Source organism: Haplochromis burtoni, unplaced genomic scaffold (assembly GCF_018398535.1).
Source record: "Haplochromis burtoni strain Fernald_Lab_line unplaced genomic scaffold, NCSU_Asbu1 Contig_30, whole genome shotgun sequence".
Taxonomy (NCBI): Eukaryota; Metazoa; Chordata; class Actinopteri; order Cichliformes; family Cichlidae; genus Haplochromis; species Haplochromis burtoni.
Genome location: NW_024582391.1, coordinates 3177057 through 3197093, shown reverse-complemented (window position 1 = coordinate 3197093; position 20037 = coordinate 3177057). Strand labels below are relative to the sequence as shown.

The 20037-nt window shown below is 42.5% G+C and overlaps 1 protein-coding gene across 6 annotated transcripts in view; it reads left to right on the top strand.

The window, feature by feature from the left end:
• Positions 1–15743, top strand: part of arhgap12b (Rho GTPase activating protein 12b) — a 64210-nt gene extending 48467 nt beyond the window's left edge. For 2 of the 6 annotated variants that reach the window (XM_042219270.1, XM_042219273.1), the window contains 17 exons: positions 3786–4058; positions 5500–5640; positions 5763–5843; positions 6361–6483; positions 7843–7917; positions 8269–8330; positions 8406–8487; positions 8659–8781; positions 10998–11102; positions 11220–11318; positions 11535–11637; positions 11727–11846; positions 11950–12048; positions 12810–12887; positions 12988–13122; positions 13242–13347; positions 14344–15743. In XM_042219270.1, the coding sequence (XP_042075204.1) occupies positions 3786–4058; positions 5500–5640; positions 5763–5843; positions 6361–6483; positions 7843–7917; positions 8269–8330; positions 8406–8487; positions 8659–8781; positions 10998–11102; positions 11220–11318; positions 11535–11637; positions 11727–11846; positions 11950–12048; positions 12810–12887; positions 12988–13122; positions 13242–13347; positions 14344–14518 (1980 nt within the window). In that variant the 3' untranslated portion in view covers positions 14519–15743. The remainder of the gene's footprint in view (positions 1–3785; positions 4059–5499; positions 5641–5762; positions 5844–6360; positions 6484–7842; positions 7918–8268; positions 8331–8405; positions 8488–8658; positions 8782–10997; positions 11103–11219; positions 11319–11534; positions 11638–11726; positions 11847–11949; positions 12049–12809; positions 12888–12987; positions 13123–13241; positions 13348–14343) is intronic. The other 4 variants (XM_042219271.1, XM_005918483.3, XM_005918482.3 and 1 more) reach the window with 4 other exon arrangements.
• The last annotated feature ends 4294 nt before the right edge of the window (positions 15744–20037 follow it).

Genomic DNA, 20037 nt, shown 5'->3' with positions numbered 1-20037 from the left:
TAACAGCATAGTGAAAGTTTGCCAGTCTGAATTTAGGGAACAGATGGTGACTGCCAGTGATGTTTCTCTTCATGTCAAGTTTAATTTTGAAGTAAAAAAAAAAAGTTCCTCTGTTGTCTCCTGCAATACCAGATATGTGTTGTGTTTTAGTGTATGGTGTACATTGCATGAAGCTTTTCTTTCTCATACAGAACAGCCTCTCTTCATGTTGCTATTTTCATTTCTGTCTAGTTTCGAGGGAGTTGCCACTTTTTTCCCTCTTTCGAGTTTAGATGTCATACAGATTAGCAACAAACTTAAAACAAAAAAGGAAAAGCTAGACTTTGAACCCCTGCATGGGGTCGCTGTAGCTCAGGAGGTAGAGCAAGTCAGAAGTCAGAGCACTAATCAAAAGGTTGGTAGTTTGAACCCTGGCTGCTCCAGTCTGCAGCCAAATATCCTTGGGCAAGATGCCAACCCCATGCTTTCTGATGCATCCAGCTTGCAGTGCAGCTGTTAAATGAGGCAAAGTGCTAAAGTGCTTTAAGTGTCCAGTCCATTTACCATTTGTAGTAAGGAGGGAATCTGCTGGTGATATCTCAGTTCTGTGTGTACACTAGAAATGGTCCTGAGTCGTCACCTGTATGCTGCGATGAAACATATCTGTCTTGATGGTAGTGGTCTCTTCCTGGAAAGCAGTGGATCATCATTTGTAATGAGCTTTCACTGAATGGCTTGATGAGGATGAAAGAGCTGTGAATCATGGTGTTAGAGGCTGTATTTTTTGTTTTTGTTTTTCCTGTTTTGTTTTTAACCAGCAAAGCTAGTTTTGTTTTCATCCTGTGATTTAGTCTGTGCGTGTGTGTGCACCATCATGGTACCTTCTCTGGAAGCAAATAATATATAAAGTTTGATGTACTGGAAACCTTAAGGTGTGCGCTTGATTTCACACAGAAAGTGAGCGTTCATGTGACAAAACATCTACATGTCATTGGGAATTACGACACAGAATTTGGTGAAGGTTATAGTGAGTTTATCACTATAGCTTTGTGGTTACGTTGTCATGCTAACACGCAGTGACTGTGATCTGCATTTGCTCACTGCCTTAAGTTTGAGTGCACAGTAGTCATTAGTCGGGTGTTTGGTAATAAACTCTGTTGGTTGTGCTCTTCTTGTTACTCATTATGTTCCACATTAACAGCACTGAGGGGAGCACTACTCAGCCTGTGGAAACACAAAGGGAGCTTCGTCCAGTCTTTGGTAATAACACTAATAACAACAACGAAGAGCTGAGCGTCCTTTTAAACGTTATATGTTAGGGTGGTGCAAAATGACCAGTGCAGCTAAAGAAGACAAACACTCTATGCAGGCAGCAGAATATGATATAAAATGATTGTAGCATGTGTGGTCAGCAGTTGAACTGTGTTCCTTTACCCAGTAATAAAGCGTGTGCACACTCCACTCAGACTACAATCATTTTGAAATGACTCTGAATGCAGAAACCAAAAAAAATGTTTTGGTTTTCCTTCTGTCAAAACAGACATTAAAGCATATAAATTACTTCTCCACCAGATGCATTCAGGTTTGTTTGGGCTGAGTGGAATCTAAATGGATTTGACCCCAGCCGTGCTCTCCACAGCCGCGAGACTCCATCATTGCTGTATTACTTCCTTTAAAAAAAAAAGAGCAGTTAAAGTTGCAGCACACTGGATCCATTCTGGTGGCGACGGACGAGTCTGAACTCGAGTTCAGCCAAACTGTCATGTCTCTTCGCTTTGCCTCGTTCAGCTGCTCGCGCTGTGTTGGACTTGAAACTGAGAAGCAGCGGGTAAAACTAACTGAAGCCAGCAGGGTGCCACGAGGCCTTTGCTCCGGTCCAGCACGTGTGCAGGATATTAAATAATAATTCATGTGAAAAATATTCCTGTTATTCCAAAACCGGCAGGAAGTTCCATCTGCATCCTGAAAGATGCCCAAAAGCTTGTAACTGAAGTGTGTTTCCACCCCTACATTCCTCACCTGTAACAAACAGAGGCAGTGCTGGCACAGCGTTCTGTATCTAATGCTTTCCTGCTCGCTAGAGACACCCAAAGCTGGCACCGGTCAGACTCAGCTCAGCTCCAAAAGCCCCCAATTTTTTTTTTTCAGAGCATACAGAACGTTAAACGCTCTGAGCCGTAGCCATGGTAACTTAGCTTTTTCCCTTTTGTGGAGTGACCTTCGAATGCTGCCAAGTTTTAAAAGACCATCTCAAAAACTGTCTTTGATGTTTATCTGCTCTGACACTGCAGGGCCAGGTCCAAATCCAGGAAGATATATTCAGACGGCATCTCTTAGATTGTGTAAAAGTAAAGATCTAAATGGAAGACAAACTGTTTAGTTAATAGAAACCTTTTTATCTCTATACCGCATCGGCACTTTATACCAGCCATTTGCACAAAAGACACACGTAACTTATCTCTTCTACTTCCTCTTGCCTTTGCTGTGCAACGTGCTTTTTTTTTTCTCTTTAACGCTTGTTTCCCCAAATTTTTCAATCTTTCTAACCTGCTGTTGCACAATTTGAAGCAATATTTATGGTTGCTAAGGAGATGTTTAGCTGTTAGGTCGCCGTGCCGTGACAGTGCTGTCTGTTATGGCAAAAAGCCACATTTAAAGTGACAGCTCTTCACAAGCCTGCACAGAGTCCTGTGAAAACTTTCTGTTTAAAATTCTGTATTTTCCTCTGACCTGTAGAGCTCTTTTTGTGTGCTAGGGGGAAATTTGCTGTATGTCTGCCTTCTCTTGATGAAGTAAATTGTGCTCAAAGCACCAAAAATCCATATTTCTTTCCAGGAATTAAGACCCAGTTACTCAGAAAAATCTGCAGTCCTTTTAGTGAACAGTTGAAACTACACCTGTACCTCTGGCAGTGCTAATGCCAGTGTGACAGCATGGTATCATTAGCTTTAGGTTAAGATTTAGGCTTGTATGATAATAGATAACTGTGTGAACAGGAGTAGAAACGGTTCCAATACATTCAAGGAGCCTTGCTGCAGAAGTTGTCTGAAAAACTGGGCAGCTCCTACCAAAACAATCTACATATTGTTTAATATAACTATTAAACAGCCTCATGCATGAACCGTGAAGTAAAATCTCTGAAATTCACCATTTCATTTCTTTTGCATTTCATATCTTTTATCCTACATGGGTATTTCTTGCATTAAAATACCAGCAGACATTTGTCCTCAGAGCATTTGCCTCTGATTTGACAGATAAATGATTCCATAACTCTGTTGAGTGCATGTGGTTCAAGTCTCACTGATATGGTGCGATTTCAACCTCTGTGACTGCAAGCCACATGTGCCGCCTCCATCCTGCCGTGCAGACTGCCAGACTTGCTCAAAGCCTTTGTCTGCCTCCTCACTCACTCACTTTCCTTCTTCTAAATGGAGAAATTAGATTATTGTGCAACAGTTATATTTCTTTGCAGCTAAATTCCATGTTTATGTTTGTAATGCTAACTGTGCTGCAGCAAACAGCTCAGCTGATCACGTTCCACCGTTGGGTCCACGCTGTGACAGCTGCTGCTGTTTGTAGCTGGGCCGAGCGTTTCCAACACATACTTGGATGTCAGCAGACACTGGCGTCTTGTGGTTATGGAATTCCTGGAATGTCATTGAATTTTCAGAATAAAGTGAGGACAGTCGTAAATTCCCAGGACAACTCAGTGAATATAAATGAAAAAAAGATGATCAGCCACCCGTGAATGAATGCACCACAAATCCTGATCTTTCCCCCTCTTTTCCTCCATCTGTCTCGTTCAGACAACATCACCGACAGGTCAGGGCCGGTCCGACTCGCCTGTCTATACCAACCTCCAGGAGCTGAAGATCTCTCAGTCCAGCCTGCCTCCTGTGCCCTCAGGCTCCCCAATCCACATCCTGGGTGACTGGGAGACCCACAAAGATCTGAGTGGCAGGCACTTCTACTACAACCGGGCCACTGGGGAGCGGACCTGGAAGCCACCACGCACCAGGGATACTAGCAGCAGCACCAGCAGTACCCGAGGAGACAGTCAGTGCACAGCGGAGAGTGAGGTGAGGGGTGCCTGGAGTATTTGAAGAGAGATACTAAAAATGATCTGTTTCTGTAAGTAGTCATAAATATCAAACATGAACAAGCATTCAAACAAATAATCCTTTGTTTGGGCCAAAGGGTTTAGTAGGTGTGAGTGGATGTGGAAACAGGAATCAGGTCATGATGGTCTGTAAATGGCGTCTCTGGCAGTTCACGTTAAATAAACAGGCTCTGTTGAAGTTGTGGTCAACCTCACTTTTAAAAGATGTTGTGGTTAGACGAAGGTGGGAAGACAAGTGCGCCTTTGATATAGAGAAACCATGTTTTCGGTTTCTTAGTAGGTTGTCATTTCATCCTAACTATGCAACACTGCCCCCTTGTGAAGCATTAATGTACTGATGTATAACTGATAGAGCACTGGAGTGGCTTATTATAGCCTAAAAAACAAACTTGTTGATTCCAGCTTCTCACAGGACCTTTGTTTTATTGTTGTTGATTGTGCTGCTTGGCTGAAAGACTTAAAACATGAAATTCAAACCAGCCTGAGGAAAAACGTGGCGATACACAACAGATAAATCTGCCACTGACATTTGCAAATACCATCAGCTACTAGTGTGAAGTTGTTCAATATGTTATTTTCCAGCTGTGACTGTTAACCATTTTCACACAAATAAAAGCATTAGTCAGCTATAAAGTAAGAACAATAAATAAATAAAGTAAAAGAAACACGTCAAATGTTATTTGATGCTTGGGTTGTTCAGCTTTTCTATTCACTAAATATAGTTGGTTTTACTTCTAATCTTAAAAGCAGAGATGGTGTCTGTCTCTTGAATCCAAACTGGAAGCTGGTTCCACAGAAGAGGGGCCTGAAAACTGACGGCTCTGCCTCCTGTTCTACTTTTAAATATTTTAGAAACCAAATGTAAGCCTGCAGTCAAAGTGGTTGTATCGGGGTCATACAGTACTATGAGGTCTTTAAGATAAGATGGGGCCTGATTTTTTTAAGACCTTATATGTGAGGAGGGGGATTCAACAGGAACCTAATGAAGAGAAGCTGATACTGGCGAAATATGCTCTTTCTTTGTAGTCCTCATAAGTAGTGTAGCTGCAGCATTTTGCATTAAAATGTTTACATGATGTTTACGGTTTTACATTCTTGCCTACAGTTGGGCAAGATGATTGATGCTGAAACTACTTGAGAACCTTTTAAATGTTGGTGTTGTACCTTACAGTGATATCAACATGAAGCCATGGAGATGCTGCTGACGTGCATAACATCCACACTTATAAAACATGTTGGAGTTTTATACTCAGCAGCCAGTTTTTACTTTGGTTGACTATAACTTTGTGTCCTGTTAGAACAAACTTGCCATGTGGTCATACGTGTGGTCATACGTGCGACCCTTGGTTCAGCCAATTCTTTGCTTTAAGGTCTTCTTTGCTGTCCTTCTTTCTCCACAGCCACTGTCCTCAGAGGAAAACTGCCACAGCACCCACTCCAGTCAGTCTGACAGCCAGTATGGGTCACCCCCTAGAGGCTGGTCTGAAGAGCTGGATGAACATGGACACACCCTCTATGTGTCTGAATACACACAGGAGAAGGTGGAATCTGATTTTGATTGTGCTTAAAAGAGTTCGGGTGACCTCACCTGTCACCCTTAGCGACTGCACTTCCATCAGATGCTTTTTCTTTATTTGCAGCTGACCAGTGTTTATGTTTACAGTGGATAAAACATGTGGACGAACAAGGCCGACCCTACTACTACAGCGCTGATGGCTCCAGGTCAGAGTGGGAATTGCCTAAGGTAAGATTACATGATGAACTTGGCCGTCCGTGTGCTTTGTCTTCGCTCTTTACATCAGACATCCACCACCTAATGCAGGTTCCTTCCTGTGACAATGACAAGTCTTGTCGTATTACATCACCTGGCACCACTGCACTGTAACACACTTTGCCTCATCCTAGCAGTGTTGAGACCAGTCCTGTTGTTGTAAGTGGATGAAGTTCTGAGAGCTCACGGAAGAGCCAAGTTTACGTTGAACTCTAAGTGACTGGCTATTAGTGGCACTTTACCACCTAATCTGGAGGCTTTAGAGGCGATCAGAATAGACCGCTTCGTTTGCAGAGTGAGTAAACAGTGGTCCAGTGCACACGCAGGTACAGTCAGTGGACTTTACTGTAAACAATGCCTGCTGTGTAAGGAAAGTTCCTCTGTCCAATGATCCTGTGGACAGTAAAAGGAGAGGTAGGGAAAGGGAATGTGAGGTCTGTTAGAAAAACATCTGGACTGTAAACATCACCACTTGTCTCTGTCGTTGCAGTACAACATCTCCCCTCAGCCTGGCGAGGTTCCTAAGAGTCGCAGCCTGGAGAGAAAGCAGCCGGAGCCCATTGTCCTCACTAAGTGGAGGCACAGCACTTATGTCTTAGACCTCAATGACAAGGTAGGACAGAGACCACCACTAATGTGGAGTTAAACAGTGTTAGGCTGATGGAAAAAGGCTCTGCTGTGTTGTTCATGCTGTGTTTGGTGAATTATTCTGTGTGTGAAAAGAAGAGAGCAGGTTGTTGTGAAAATTAATGATGGCCAAAAAAACGGATTAACAAGTTTGCTTTTTCTGGGGACGACTTCATGGTGTGTGTAGCCAGCATATCTCTGTGAGGACAGTGGGCACCTGCTCGTCATGTTGTGTGTGATTCAATCTTGTGACATGTAAAACGGGCCAGAGCCACAAAGTACAGCTCACAAACCCACACGCTGACACTTGAATGTCCCTGAATTCCTTTTAACAATGCAACATCTGTTACCATCTGGGTCAGTTATCAGTCTCGCTTGTGTCTTTGTTTGTGAGAGTGCTTTTTTGTTTTTGTCTCTTGTGAGAACAAAAATGTTTGCTTCTGTAATGGTTTTTTGGGTGGGGGGCTTTCCCCCCTGTCAAAGCTTCTCCGAGGAACTTTTTTCACAGGTTGAAAATACATTTTTGTTTTGTTTTGGGGTTTTTTTTTACCTAAGAAACTTTTTTACAAACTTGGCTAATTTTCTTTTCACCTGTTTCAACTGGAGAACTTCTTTCTTCCCATTTCACAGGTAGAAAAAGTAAAACATTGTAAAACGGTCTGAAATAGATTTTTACCTTTTAAGTCAGGAGGAAAATAAACGTGTTAGAGATTAGAAAATGAATCACCACAAGCTTTTCTCACTTTCCGCTCAGGGCTTCTGAAAGGAAAGCTCACAGAATACAAACTGATAAAAGAAAGGAGACGCTGCAGAGATTTAGACATCCTCAACCTTACCCTTCAGTTTGGGCAAAGCTCCAAAAACTAGTCCCTGCACTTTTTATTATGCAACTAGGCACGTATTTTTTTCTTCTTTTTTTTTTAACCCTCCCTGATGCAGAGTTTAGCAAGTCACATTAAAGAAATGGTTCTAATATGGGATCTAACAATATGCATGAGTTAAAAGAACTGGCTAAAGAGTGGCTAGATTTAAAAACAACACCCTATATGTTGGTGTTTTGTTAGTTTCTTCAGTGTACATTGTTGTTGATGCAGATCAGGAAAAGAAGAAGCTTATTGGACTAAATATTGAACATCTCTGAAGCCGAAATCCAAGATGTTTGCAGTTTAAACCCTAACTTGTCTTTTTTATCTTTCTCTTTTAATGACTTCTATTAACAATAACTCATTCTTGTGATTCCATCCCAGGTTTCTTCTCCATCACCCACTAACCTCAGACCTACTGTCTTCATGTGTAGTCATGTATAGTTATTAGTGACTTATCACACTGTGCCTCTTGTTGGTAGGAGTGTGCTTCGGTGCCCAAGCAGAGCTCTCCAGACTCTGACTCCTGCCCCTCATCTCCTAAGCACCCCTTGACCGTTAGTATCCCAGCTTGCACTGCACACTGCATATCATCATCCTGCTGTCTCTGCATGTAAAGACAACACTTCTCATCTTTAATCTTCTCAACAACCCAGTTGGTTTACTATCGTCTGCTGCATGCCATATTTACCTGCATCAAACCTATCACCTACCTACTAAACTACTATTTCAACACTGCAGCATTAGGGTGCCATCTGCTGGTGGTGTTTAGCTATGACACAAGGCAACACAGCAGCTTTAAGACTGTTTGCTCCGCCCATTTGCTTGTTGAGGATCGGTGTGTGCATGTATTTTCATTCATGTGTTCCAGCAGGTTTTTATCTGCCACTGTGTGTCTCTCTCTTCAGCCTTCAGAGAAGTGTGGAGTTCTCAATGTCACCAAAATCACAGAGAATGGAAAGAAAGTCAGGTAAGACGTGATTACTCTCTAAAAGTGTTCTCTGCAGCCACAGAATGTCATTAACACATTTGTTCTGACTAACAGGAAGAACTGGACCTCCTCATGGACTGTGCTGCAGGGCTCATCCCTGCTCTTTGCAAAGGGTCAGGGGGGCAGCACCAGCTGGGTATGTATCCTGTGACCTCTGACTTCTTCTTTTGCTTTTTTTTTAATCATTCCATTTGTTTCTCTGATATTTTCCTTTTCCATATTCCTGCGTATTCACCGGCCTTCATGCCATCTGTGTTGTGACGTTTGTCAACTTCTGTTCATTAGTTTTCTCCTCTTCTCTCTGAAGTCTTACTACCGCAGCGACTCTATCCCAGAGCTGCTCCTCACTCTTCTTAGCAGCTGGAAGCACTCAGTCAAGCCCCGTCCCGCTGTCTCCTATGTGAACTGTAGGCCCGGTCAGGCTGCCGCTGTATGTTCCCTCTCTCTCTGCATGCGCTCCCACCTCTCTCCCATTTGTTCATTCACCCCTGCTGTGACTGACCAGGAGACTGACTGACGTGTGTTTGTCAAGCTTGACTCACCTTAACTTCACTTTAGAGAAACAGCGGTTTAGAGAGAGATCAAAGGATTCTTTTAAAGGTTGTGTGATATTTATACTTTTATCTTAAATTTACAAGAAAGCAGCTACCGTACGTTTTTGATCTTTGTTGCACTTCGTGGCATTAAACTTGCACATTTTACCTGGTGCTTGGAGAGCAGCCAGGATTTAGGCTACGTCCACACTAATGCGTTTTCTCTCCATTTTGGCCTCCCGTCCACACTCAGTGTTTTCTGTGAAGGAAAACGCAGCGTTTTGAAAACGCTCTCAAAAAACGCGTACACTTGAAAATGGTGCTTTTGCGTCACAGTGTGGACAGCGAAAACTGAGACTTTTTGAAAACTATGACACATTTTAGTCATGTGATGCAATCAAGTGGCCAATTAAACAGCGGTGGGCATTATACAGCAGTTGTTTTGTTTGCTCTCAATTTTGACAGCCCTGTTAAAGATTAATATCAGTTTGTACGTCCCCCAGATAGCTTTTCTTCAAATTCCAACAACTCCACCTCATTGTTAGTCCACTTGAGAAAAAAAACTCTGTGCTTTTTCTCGACATTTTGCTGCAACGTTTCAAAGAGTCGGAAAGTAAATAAACGGCAGGCAGAAATGAGGCAGTTCGAATCGTCTTGCGTTTCATGCATGCGCAGTACTGGGACGTAAGCGTCTTCGCCCGTTTCAATGTGGACGCACAACTCTGTGAAAATGACTGAAGACGATAGTGTGTGGATGCGGAGTGTTTTCAGACGAAAACGCCGTTTTCAAATCTATCCGGGCTAGTGTGGACGTAGCCATAGATACACTAATGAGCAGCAGTGGAGCCCAAACAGACAGACAAACAGAAAATAGTTAATAAAGAGGACTTAAATTATTCTGTTGGATAAAAGTGTATGCAGTGTGTCTCTCCTCAGGAGGACATCCACTTATATTTTACTTAGTGCAAGTGTGTTTAATACTTTATTGATAAATGGAATGCTCTTTAAATATTAAGTGAGTAAAAATATGCAGAAAAGAAAGAAAAAATGCAAAGAGTTTAAAGAAAATCAGCATTCCAGTAACGATAGAAAAGTGATTTAAAGAGGAAGAACAAAGTGTAAGACAAAGAGTAAGAGAAAAGAAGGAGAGCACAAAGTGCATACTGGGAGAGAGAGGAGGCAAGAGTTGATGTTATGGCAGCATATAAAGACACAGGGAGGAAATACAGAATGCTAACAGGGCTTACCAAGCATAGGTCCAGGACCCAAGGAGTCAGAGGGGTTCCCTGGTCTTATTCCAAAAATATATTACATTGTCCAGAGTGAGGCACAATAAAATAAAGCAAGTCACTCTACAATCCAGTGCCAAATTTAAAATCTTGTCTTGATCATTTACAACAAGTGGAGATACTTATAATTGACCTTGTTTTATGATGGGTCACACCACAGCTCCAGTGATTAATAACAGTGCTGGGTCGTGTCCTGGCATCCCCTTCCAGAAAGTTACCCACACATGAAGAGCCAGACTTTGGGGACAGTGCTGGAGTTGATCAACTGCTCCAACGTGCAGCTTTCTGCTGGGGTGTCTGACCAGGCGTTGATGTCAGGAATCCGTTCGCACAGTTTCAGGCATTTGACATATGGATCGCATGTCTGACAAGAAGAGAGATTTAGGAGGCTCACGGTGTTCATCACTTTCCGGTGATATTTCCAGGAATAGCTCTGACTGAATTACAACGCTGTTAGATTTAAAACCTCCAAACATCGTGTTTATTAATATGCATGACATTAATATAAATAACTAATAGCCTTTTTGCTTTTTCGTAACACAAAACTAAAGATCTTTGTGTGTGAAGAGATCCAATATGTACCTCCTGCTCCACCAGTGATTCCTCTGACATCAATGCAATATTAATGAACATAACCGAGGTTCTTAGATGATTTAACGACTATTTTATTAACTGTTGTGTTATTTACTGAGTCCAGTGTTAAGTCTTTACCCCTTTGTTGCATATCTGGTTTCATCCTTGTACAGACACAGCATGACATCCCTGTTATATTATGTGTGCGTCAGATGTTGTCTCTCATACTGTGTCCCGTCTCTCTGTTCCAGAAGTTTGGCAGCAATCAGTCTAAGCCTGAGTTCACTGTGGATCTGCGCGGGGGGACAGTGGAGTGGGCCTCCAAGGACAAATCAAGCAAGAAGCACGTCATCGAGGTGCTGGACCCACTGGACCTGCTCCCAACTCTCAGCTCTTGTTTTTTCAGTCATTTTTGGTTCAAACATGTCAGAACAAGCTGAGCTGTTTTGGCTTTTTATCCTTTCCTCCTCTAGCTGAAGACCCGTCAAGGAACAGAGCTCCTGATACAGTCTGAGATCGACAGTGTCATCAGTGACTGGTACCGCGCCCTTACAGAGACCATCAACACACATGTGAGTGGAGGACACAGAAGCTTTACCTTTAATTTAGATACTTTTCCCACAATTCAGTGCAAGTCCAGCCAGAGCTGAAATCCCAGTTTACACCTGTTTAAACAAACTGCAGTGAAAGGTTAAATATTCAGGAGTGGACAGAATACATAGAAACTGAGAGCAAATTCATTCTGAGCCAGCTTAAGCTAACAGCACGTATGTGTCTTCCCCGTCCAGGCGTGGGAGTCGGATGAAGCCATTGAGGAGGACATGCCAGAGTCTCCGGGAGCTGAGAAACAGGACAAGGAGAAGGAGCACCGGGACTCTAAGAAGAGCCGAGGTAAGTCTGCGAGTGTCCCTGCGCTACAGAATGGACATTCAGTGTGTTTGCAAAAGAGATGCACTCACATGGAGCCTGTCTTGCTACAGCAATGAAGAACTCTGTGAGCATGGATTCATCAGACCAGAAGAAAACCAGGATGAAGCTCAAGAAGTTCCTGACTCGTCGACCCACATACCAGGCTGTCCGAGACAAAGGATACATTAAAGGTAAGCGGACAGCAGCTCTATGCACGTGACTCCAGCGCGAGTCCTCTGTGATGTTCCACCAGACGGGTGAAAGATGGAAATAAATGTTTGTGTGTGCTCACAGATCAGGTGTTCGGCTGCAGTCTGACCAGTCTGTGTCAGCGGGAGAACACATCAGTGCCCAACTTTGTCACAATGTGCATCGACCATGTGGAGAACACAGGTACGAGCCCCCCATACATACGCATATGTCACACTGCTTATTATTTTTATAGATTTTTATATACAACTTCACAAATGCAGACATTAAGCTCCCCCATTCTAATCTAAAGACTCCAGAATACGTTGCTATAAATCATGCATCACCATGGCGATGGTTCCGGCTCAGTTTTATTTCATGTTCAGCCAGTCGTTTGTTACAGTTGCATTATTTTTTCACACACATTAAACAACGAGGTTAAAAGTACACGAGCCAATTACCCGAGTCGTAAACTGGAAGAGGCTGTGTAAAAGTATTTAAATGGAAAAAATGTTTGAAAATCAGTAAATACAAAAATAAATAGATCTTCCAGCCGATGAGGTTACATAGACACAGGCCAGTAACATGACCTGTGTCCAGGTCATGGCGGAGAGAGGCAGAGTCTTTCAGAAGTAAACTCAGGTTTTCTGCCACTTCAGCCAGTTCAGAATATTAAACATCTGTGTGGAATTTCAATTGTTTTTAAATTGTTTTTGCTTCTGATGCTGCGACTTTCTGTATCAGGCGTAATTTTAGTCTCTTTCAAGCATCAACTCAACTGTTTTCATTCAGACTACCTGCGGTTTGTTCCAGAGCAACACAAAGCGAGGCAGTGAAGACAAAAGCATTTGATCAGTCTCTCTTTGTTGGTGCTGCTGCTTTAAAGTCAGGAAACATAAACGCGGCCTTGTCGTTTACACTCCCTGCTCCTGTCTGTGTTCCCTTCCTCTCAACTACACCCACAGGTCTTAATATTGACGGCTTATATCGAGTGAGCGGGAACCTGGCAGTGATCCAGAAGCTTCGCTTTGCTGTGAATCATGGTAAGATCTAGTTACACTGTATCTCTATATGTGATGTGATGTAAAGGGTCAGCTTTCTGGTAATAGTTGTGTTCTGCCTTACCTCCTCGTCATCTGTCAGATGAGAAGGTGGATCTCAATGATAGCAAGTGGGAGGACATCCACGTCACCACCGGAGCTCTCAAGATGTTTTTCAGGGAGCTTCCAGAGCCTCTGTTCTCATACGGATCCTTCAATGACTTTGTGAATGCCATCAGTGAGTTATACGGATAAAATAGTGCCGCTCTCAATCTTTAGGTTAAATCCTTTGCCTGGTGTGACCACAAGGTGGCACTGCATCCATGTGTTTTCACTGATTCTGCTTCTCCTCTTCAGAGTGCTCTGACTACAAGCAGCGAGTGAATTCAATCAAAGATTTAATCAAGAAGTTGCCAAAGCCCAACCATGACACAATGCAAATCCTCTTCAAACACCTGAGGAGGTAAGCAGTGCGCTGGGACACTTTCCATTCATCCATTTAATAAATAACTTCTTCAGATCCTGAAACCTGTGAAATTTCATCACTGTCTTCAGAAGTAAGAGAGTCATCAGTCAGACTTGTTCACTTGAAGTCGGATATTCTCTGAATTAAAGCCACTGTGTTGTATGTTAGTTATTTATTACTGTGTATTTTGTTATACACTAAGGTATAATGACAAAACATTGTTTCAGCCCAGATATAAATCATTTTACCCTGAAGATCCATCAAATAAAAACAAATATTCGGACCTGTGTCTGTATCAGCACATGGGAAAAGTACAGCCTGACAACTGTAACCAGCCCATCCCAGTGTGAAGCCCAGGATCATAACTAGTTGGCCAACTCATCAGCAGTCACTTTGAAAAATTAAAAATTTATTGGGTCACGTTCTACTTGAACGAGTTTCACACGCGTGGCTCAAACGGACCCGCTCAGCTGTTTACTCTCCCTCGTTCCGATCAGCCTACATGCAAACACAAACTTGAGCCAGCTGTGTATTCTTGGCTCACTGCAGCCAGTGGCAATATCATATGTTCACAATGACATTTGCCTAGCTTTCCAATTTGCATTTATATGGTGCCGTGTTTGCTGTAATTCAGTACCTGTGAAGTGGTGTTTCATGAGGAAATTTATAGCGTGACATTCTGTATATGGAGGTCTACATATATCAGCAGGGGGATTTAATCTGCCTTCTTTTTTCCTTCGCTCCATGAATATGTTATTGTTTTGTGCATCTGCATGCAAGGATGTAGATTCTATTTTAAAAAGCTATTATGCTCTTGCCTGGAGCGTTCTGTCGTGTTACCGAGTTTGCTTCTGCGCTCCGGCTCGAGCCTTAAAGATGTATGTAATGCACTTTTCTCCAGATGAAACCGGAACGCCGGCGAACATCTGAAGCTGTTTATAAAACGTGCAATCTTTAAATCTCCTCTTCTCCCCATTCTCCTCTTCTCTCCAGGGTGGTGGACCACGGAGAGGCCAACCGCATGACCACGCAGAGCGTGGCCATCGTGTTTGGACCCACGCTGCTGAGGCCCGAGACCGAGACGGGCAACATCGCGGTCCACATGGTCTACCAGAACCAGATAGTAGAGCTTATACTGCTCGAGTACGAAAGTATTTTTGGTAGGTAGAGGTGCCTACTTAGGAAGAGGATGCCACACTTTTCAAACACGGACTTGTTTTCCATTTCCCCTCCTCTCTTTTGTTTCTGGACTGAACTGAACATTGCTGTGGACCAAGCAGAAAAAAAATTCCTGAAGTGTTGCACTTGAAGAAGTTTTGGAGATGATTTAAAAGAAAAAAACAAAGTGTATAAATCTCACCCACTTGTTCAGTTGCCATTCCTGCTGCGAGTAGTGGGGCCAGATGAGTTTTTTTCAGAGTGGTGCTGCGATGACGTGTGGATGATGTGGTGGATTTGAGTATTCAGGTGTTTTTCACATACACTGGATTCCCTGTGGCCAGTAAATGAAAGTGGAGCTGCTCGCGCCTCCTGGTGGAATCCGACCAGCAGTGGTTCTGGTTTCTGTGTCGTGAAGCTTCGTTTGTGACGTGTGAGCCCTTTGAGTATTTGGATGAGGTGGAAAAATAATCAGTGTTAAGCTAACAGACTGTCTTTTGGCTCTTGGATGAACTGGAATTACACTTATCCCACTTATTAGTGACACCCCCGCCCCCACTTTCAACCAGTGTTGGCCATTAACCCTTTGACACACGAGTGTGCCGAGTGAGGTAAATGGCATCAAATCGGAGCAGAAGCATCCCTGTGTTGCCACTTTGTAACAAACTGTGTGTCGTGTAGTCTAACGTGCTTTGGTAACATTTGCGTTAAGCCGGCCGCGGTCCTTCGTGAACTTCATTAAAACTTCAGTGGCGAGAAAGGTCGCCAACCTCAGTCCTGGTGTTACTGGAAACCAACAAAGCGGACTTCTGGGAACTTCAGTGTTACCATTTCACGTGAATTTGCTGACCCTTCTCCTCACGTAAGCTAATATTACAAAGTGTTCAGACAGGGGAACATGGCGCCCGGCTGTTCGAACGCAAAGAAGAGCCTTTAAACCCTTTCGGAGCGTATGTACAGGGAAAGAAAGTAGCTGTTAAACTGTCGTAGTGACTGAGGTATGTGTGCTTTTGATGGCGAACCAGTGAAAGAGTCTGACTTTGTTGAAGTTTGAATCAAAAACGTGAAAAATAGACAGATTGTGAAAAAGAAAAAAACCCCGTGACCGACTGTTACTTTTGTTTGCAGGTGTATCTGGAGTGTTTGCGCATGGTCAGGCATACATTTGAATGTACTTTTCAGGCTAACTGCTGTTTGTGAAATTGCTATGTCTAATAAAAAACAAGACAAACCCACGTCGGTGTGTGCTGTGGTGGATGTGAAGTGAAGAAAAGGTTAGCAGGCTGTTTAACCTTCAATCAGCTCTAAAGCTTCCCCCCTTTCCCTCGTCTTTAATTACATAATTGAATTAATCTACTCAGCACTGATATCCTGCTTATTGAATTGAGTGATTAAGCTTTCATGTCTCAATCAATTATTTTCCTACCTGTTAATTATGAAATGAAACGTCGGTGTATTTCTGGAGATTTCTTGAACGCGGCCCAACCTCTGCCGCTCCACTTCCATTAATCTGATTTCTCCGTTCTTCAAACGCCGTTTTTTGTCGTTACGTCTCAGGTCAAACGTGGCTGCAGACCTGAAGGGTGTGGATTAATTGATGTCTAATTAGGTAATTGCCACAGTGTCAGTTCTGATTAAGAAGCACGAAGTGGAGCAAACTCTGCTTTGCTGAAAGCCACACAGAGCCTGTGTGTATATTTTCTGTAGTTGTCTCCATATGTGGAAGTTTCCAGAGTGGGTTTGCTTTAATCTAATTTAGTTTTTATTAGCGCCAGTGTTTAATTTTCCTTGATTTTTGGAATGTGGCATTTGTCGGGGGAATGCCACATCAAAGACGTCAACTAAAGACACCTCCCGTTGTTATAGTTTCAGAATATCCTTGTTTTAATAATAATAATAATAATAATAAATTTTATTTATGAGCGCCTTTCAAGTCACCCAAGGACACTTTACAATAGGATAAAACACTTAGTAAAAAGTTTTCACCTTGTTAACTTTAACCTCTTTTTCATATCATTTTTTGTGCATATATATATATATATATATGTATAATAGTAATAGTTTCTTGGCCCGATGAGGCTATTTAATGACAAATTAAGTCAATACATTTGGTATCTTTTCACTGAAACTCAGTATGAGGTCCAAAGAAATGTTAATGGAGTGAAGGACAGAGCAGAAACTTTAAGAGTAGCCAGTAGCAGTGCTGTACAAAGAAAACCAAAAGGCCTGAAAGACCACAGCAGGCACCTAAACTCTTGGGGAGGTTGGTGTATCATAATCAGTGTCTAATGTCGTGAATGTGAACAGCGTTTACAACACGGTGTAAACCTGTGCCTATACTAAAAACAGCAAGGGTAGATTGGACTGACAGAAAACGTGAAAGTACGGTGGCCTGGAGAGGTCAAAAGCACCAGCGAATAGAAAAGAATGCAAAAGCTCACACACACATAAAGAAGCACAACAGAACCTATGTTGTGTCCTCACACAACATGGTGACAATCAGCTGCAGATGTGACAGAAAAAGTCTTCACAGATGAAACAAAGATTAACTTCTGTCAGAATGATGAGAAGAGAAATGATCCAAAGCTTTCCACAGCATCTGTGAAACACGCTGAAGGCGTGGCACAGGCCTGGCTGTCAGCAGAAACCTGTAAATTGTGTTTGCCGATAATGTGACTACTAACAAAAGTAGCAGGATGAACTAAAGTGTACAGGACCGCTGCTCAGATTCAGCCGAATGCTGCAAAACTGATGAGACGGCGCTTCACACTGCAGATGGATAAGCCAAAGCAAACCGCAAAATCGACCCGAGAGTTCCTCAAAGCAAAGAAAGGAGTTCTTCAATGGGCAGGTCAAACACCTGAAGACAGCAGCCTAGCAGACGATCTCACTCTTACCTGGTTTTCAGGATCTCCCAAATGCTTGCTGTTGGTGGATTCCCTGGTTTGATTTAACATTTCAGCCTGTACATTAGCCCGCAGACATTAATGTGAGGGTTTAGAATCTATGACTGACCGTATCTCACAGATGACAAAAGCTGTGCGATGTGTGACATCATGTGTGAGTCACATGTATGTTAGATTTTTAATACTGTAAGCAGAATACCTCGTGTGACTTTTCCCTCTTTCTTGGCAGTATTTATCGTCTGTACTTTCTCTAAGGGAGTTAAACAGAACTTTTCATCCAGCCTCCAGGCTCTTTTCTTTCCACCACATGCCCTCCTCTGATTGAAGCCACTACTCTGAACCACCTCCGCTCTCTTTGCCTATGTGTTAATTTATTGCAACAGGTTTAACTCATACCTCAGCTCTGGCTCTGTTTTGACAGGACGGACCACCCTGGATTCAACAAACGTGTCAAAGGTAGGCAGCACTGAGTCGTGCGCCCCGCTGAAAACCGCAGGCCGTTAAAACTGAGATGCAAAGAGGAGGGCCCTCAGTATTTCCAAATGAGAAAACAATTAGATCATTTCTATAATTCATGGATGTGACCACAGCGCAGGCCTGGAGAGGCTTTGAGTGTTTGAAATGCTCCGTATGCTTGCAGTGGTTTTCAGGCCTGATCTGCTCCGTGGAGGCCGAGGTGTGGGCAGGTAATGTGAACAAGCCATTATGGAGCATAAAAGATTTATGGATCTTCCCCCCCGCTTCATTTGCAGGTGGGCTGTCAGCAAAGTGGCTGAATGAGGAACAAAATGGTTTGGGAGGTTTTTCTTTTTCTACTCTGTGGTAAAGACATTTTTACCAACTGCTTTTACCAATAGCTCAGAGAGCAAGCGTGAGGTGCTGTTAGCTCAGTGCTGCAAGATGAAGACGTCCAAGAGGAGACTTTTAGATTCCATGATGCTGATTGGTTGTTGAGCTGTGCAGCAGTTAGAGCGTTGGAGCTTTTAAAAGTTGTGTTTCTGGACACCTGAGGACTGACAGTTAATTTAATTTACTACACAGGTTTTCTTTCTTTCTTTTTTGTTTCTGGTGAAACGGGTTTGTTGAAGATCCTAATGTGCATTAGAAGTGACGTTTCATTTGACAATCCAGTCCAAACATCTCTTTGACAGATGAACTAATGTTCCTCCACCTCCTCTGCATCCATCCACCAGCCTGCTACGCCACCATTAATGATTTCTGTGGCAGCAGCAGGGCGACATCACTCAGCGCTGCAGTTTCATGTCTGATAACACAAACTTAGACGTCTGCTGACACTGATACGAACTCGATATGTTTTTGAAGCTGTTAATACAGGATGAATGCACCTAATATAATGTCACCTATGTAGGGGTGGGCGGTATAGCCTCAAAATTATATCACGATATTTCATCGAAATTTGCAATAATGATATTTATGATGATATAGTTAAAAATACTGAATGTTTTATCAGTGATTGAAGCTTTCAGGCAGCAGCATTTGTCAGGGCAAACAAAGGGACCGGCATCTGTGCTCATCGGCGACCTGATAAGAATTTCAAAGTTATAAAGTGTTCTACAGGTTTTAGTCTGCATGATTGTCAACTATATGCTGCTATATCACTGGTTTATGTTTGCAGTGTCACATTTTTTTAATTGGTATGTACTCAAATATTGGATTTTACAGGCTAATACTCAAACAGTTTTTAATGTATCCGTTGCAAATAAATTCATGTCTTTTTTTCTCTGATGATAAAAAAGACCAGGCTTTTATTCTTTTTCATTCCATGTGTATTCAGCTAGCTAATACTCATAGTTCATAGAAGCAGGGAAGTTTTCAGACTTTGATCCTGTTGTTGAGATATTCAGGGCTAAACACTGCTGCAGATTTCAGTGAGCGAATAACAGCCCCGAAATAGTCAACACACCATTTTCAGAAAACACAAATTATTTGATATATGAAGTTAAAATTTCATATATATTCAAACCTTTGACCATGAAGGTTTTATTTAAATCAGAGGTGAAATTATTCAAAAAGAAATTTGCTCATTTGAGATGTAATGACCTTTAAACTAAACCTGTGGTTACAAAAACACTTCCTGTCCAGGGGAAAACGTCCTGTGGCCCTGACTTCTGTAAGCACTTTCCGAGTGGGTGTATTTGCACTCACCCATTTCTGGTTACATTGAATAAAACGAGTGACAGAAGGCAGTATTATCAAGTTTGTTGTCACTATTGTAGCTATTCTCAGGTATACAGCATATATGCTGGACTCTGTTTTTTTACACTAGTATAACACCGCAGTTCTTTACAAGTACCTAAGGCAGGACTTTCCCCCCCTCAGTCATTTCGTAAAATGATGCTGTTTTATATTCTTTTTTTTTTTTTTTAACCTGTGACTCTACCGACAACCTCAGACCTTCGGCAGCTCCTCTAGACTTCCTAAATGCAGCTGTTTCACTTCCATATGACAAAAACCAGACAAACTGCTATTTCTGAGCTCAACTGGAGGGATTTTTAAATGCATTTGAGCTGTGAGCACAACATGTCCAAGGTTCTATAAGTGCATTGGGGTTTGGACAAACACTTTTCAGAGAGAGATCACATAACCTGGAGACATAAAAGCA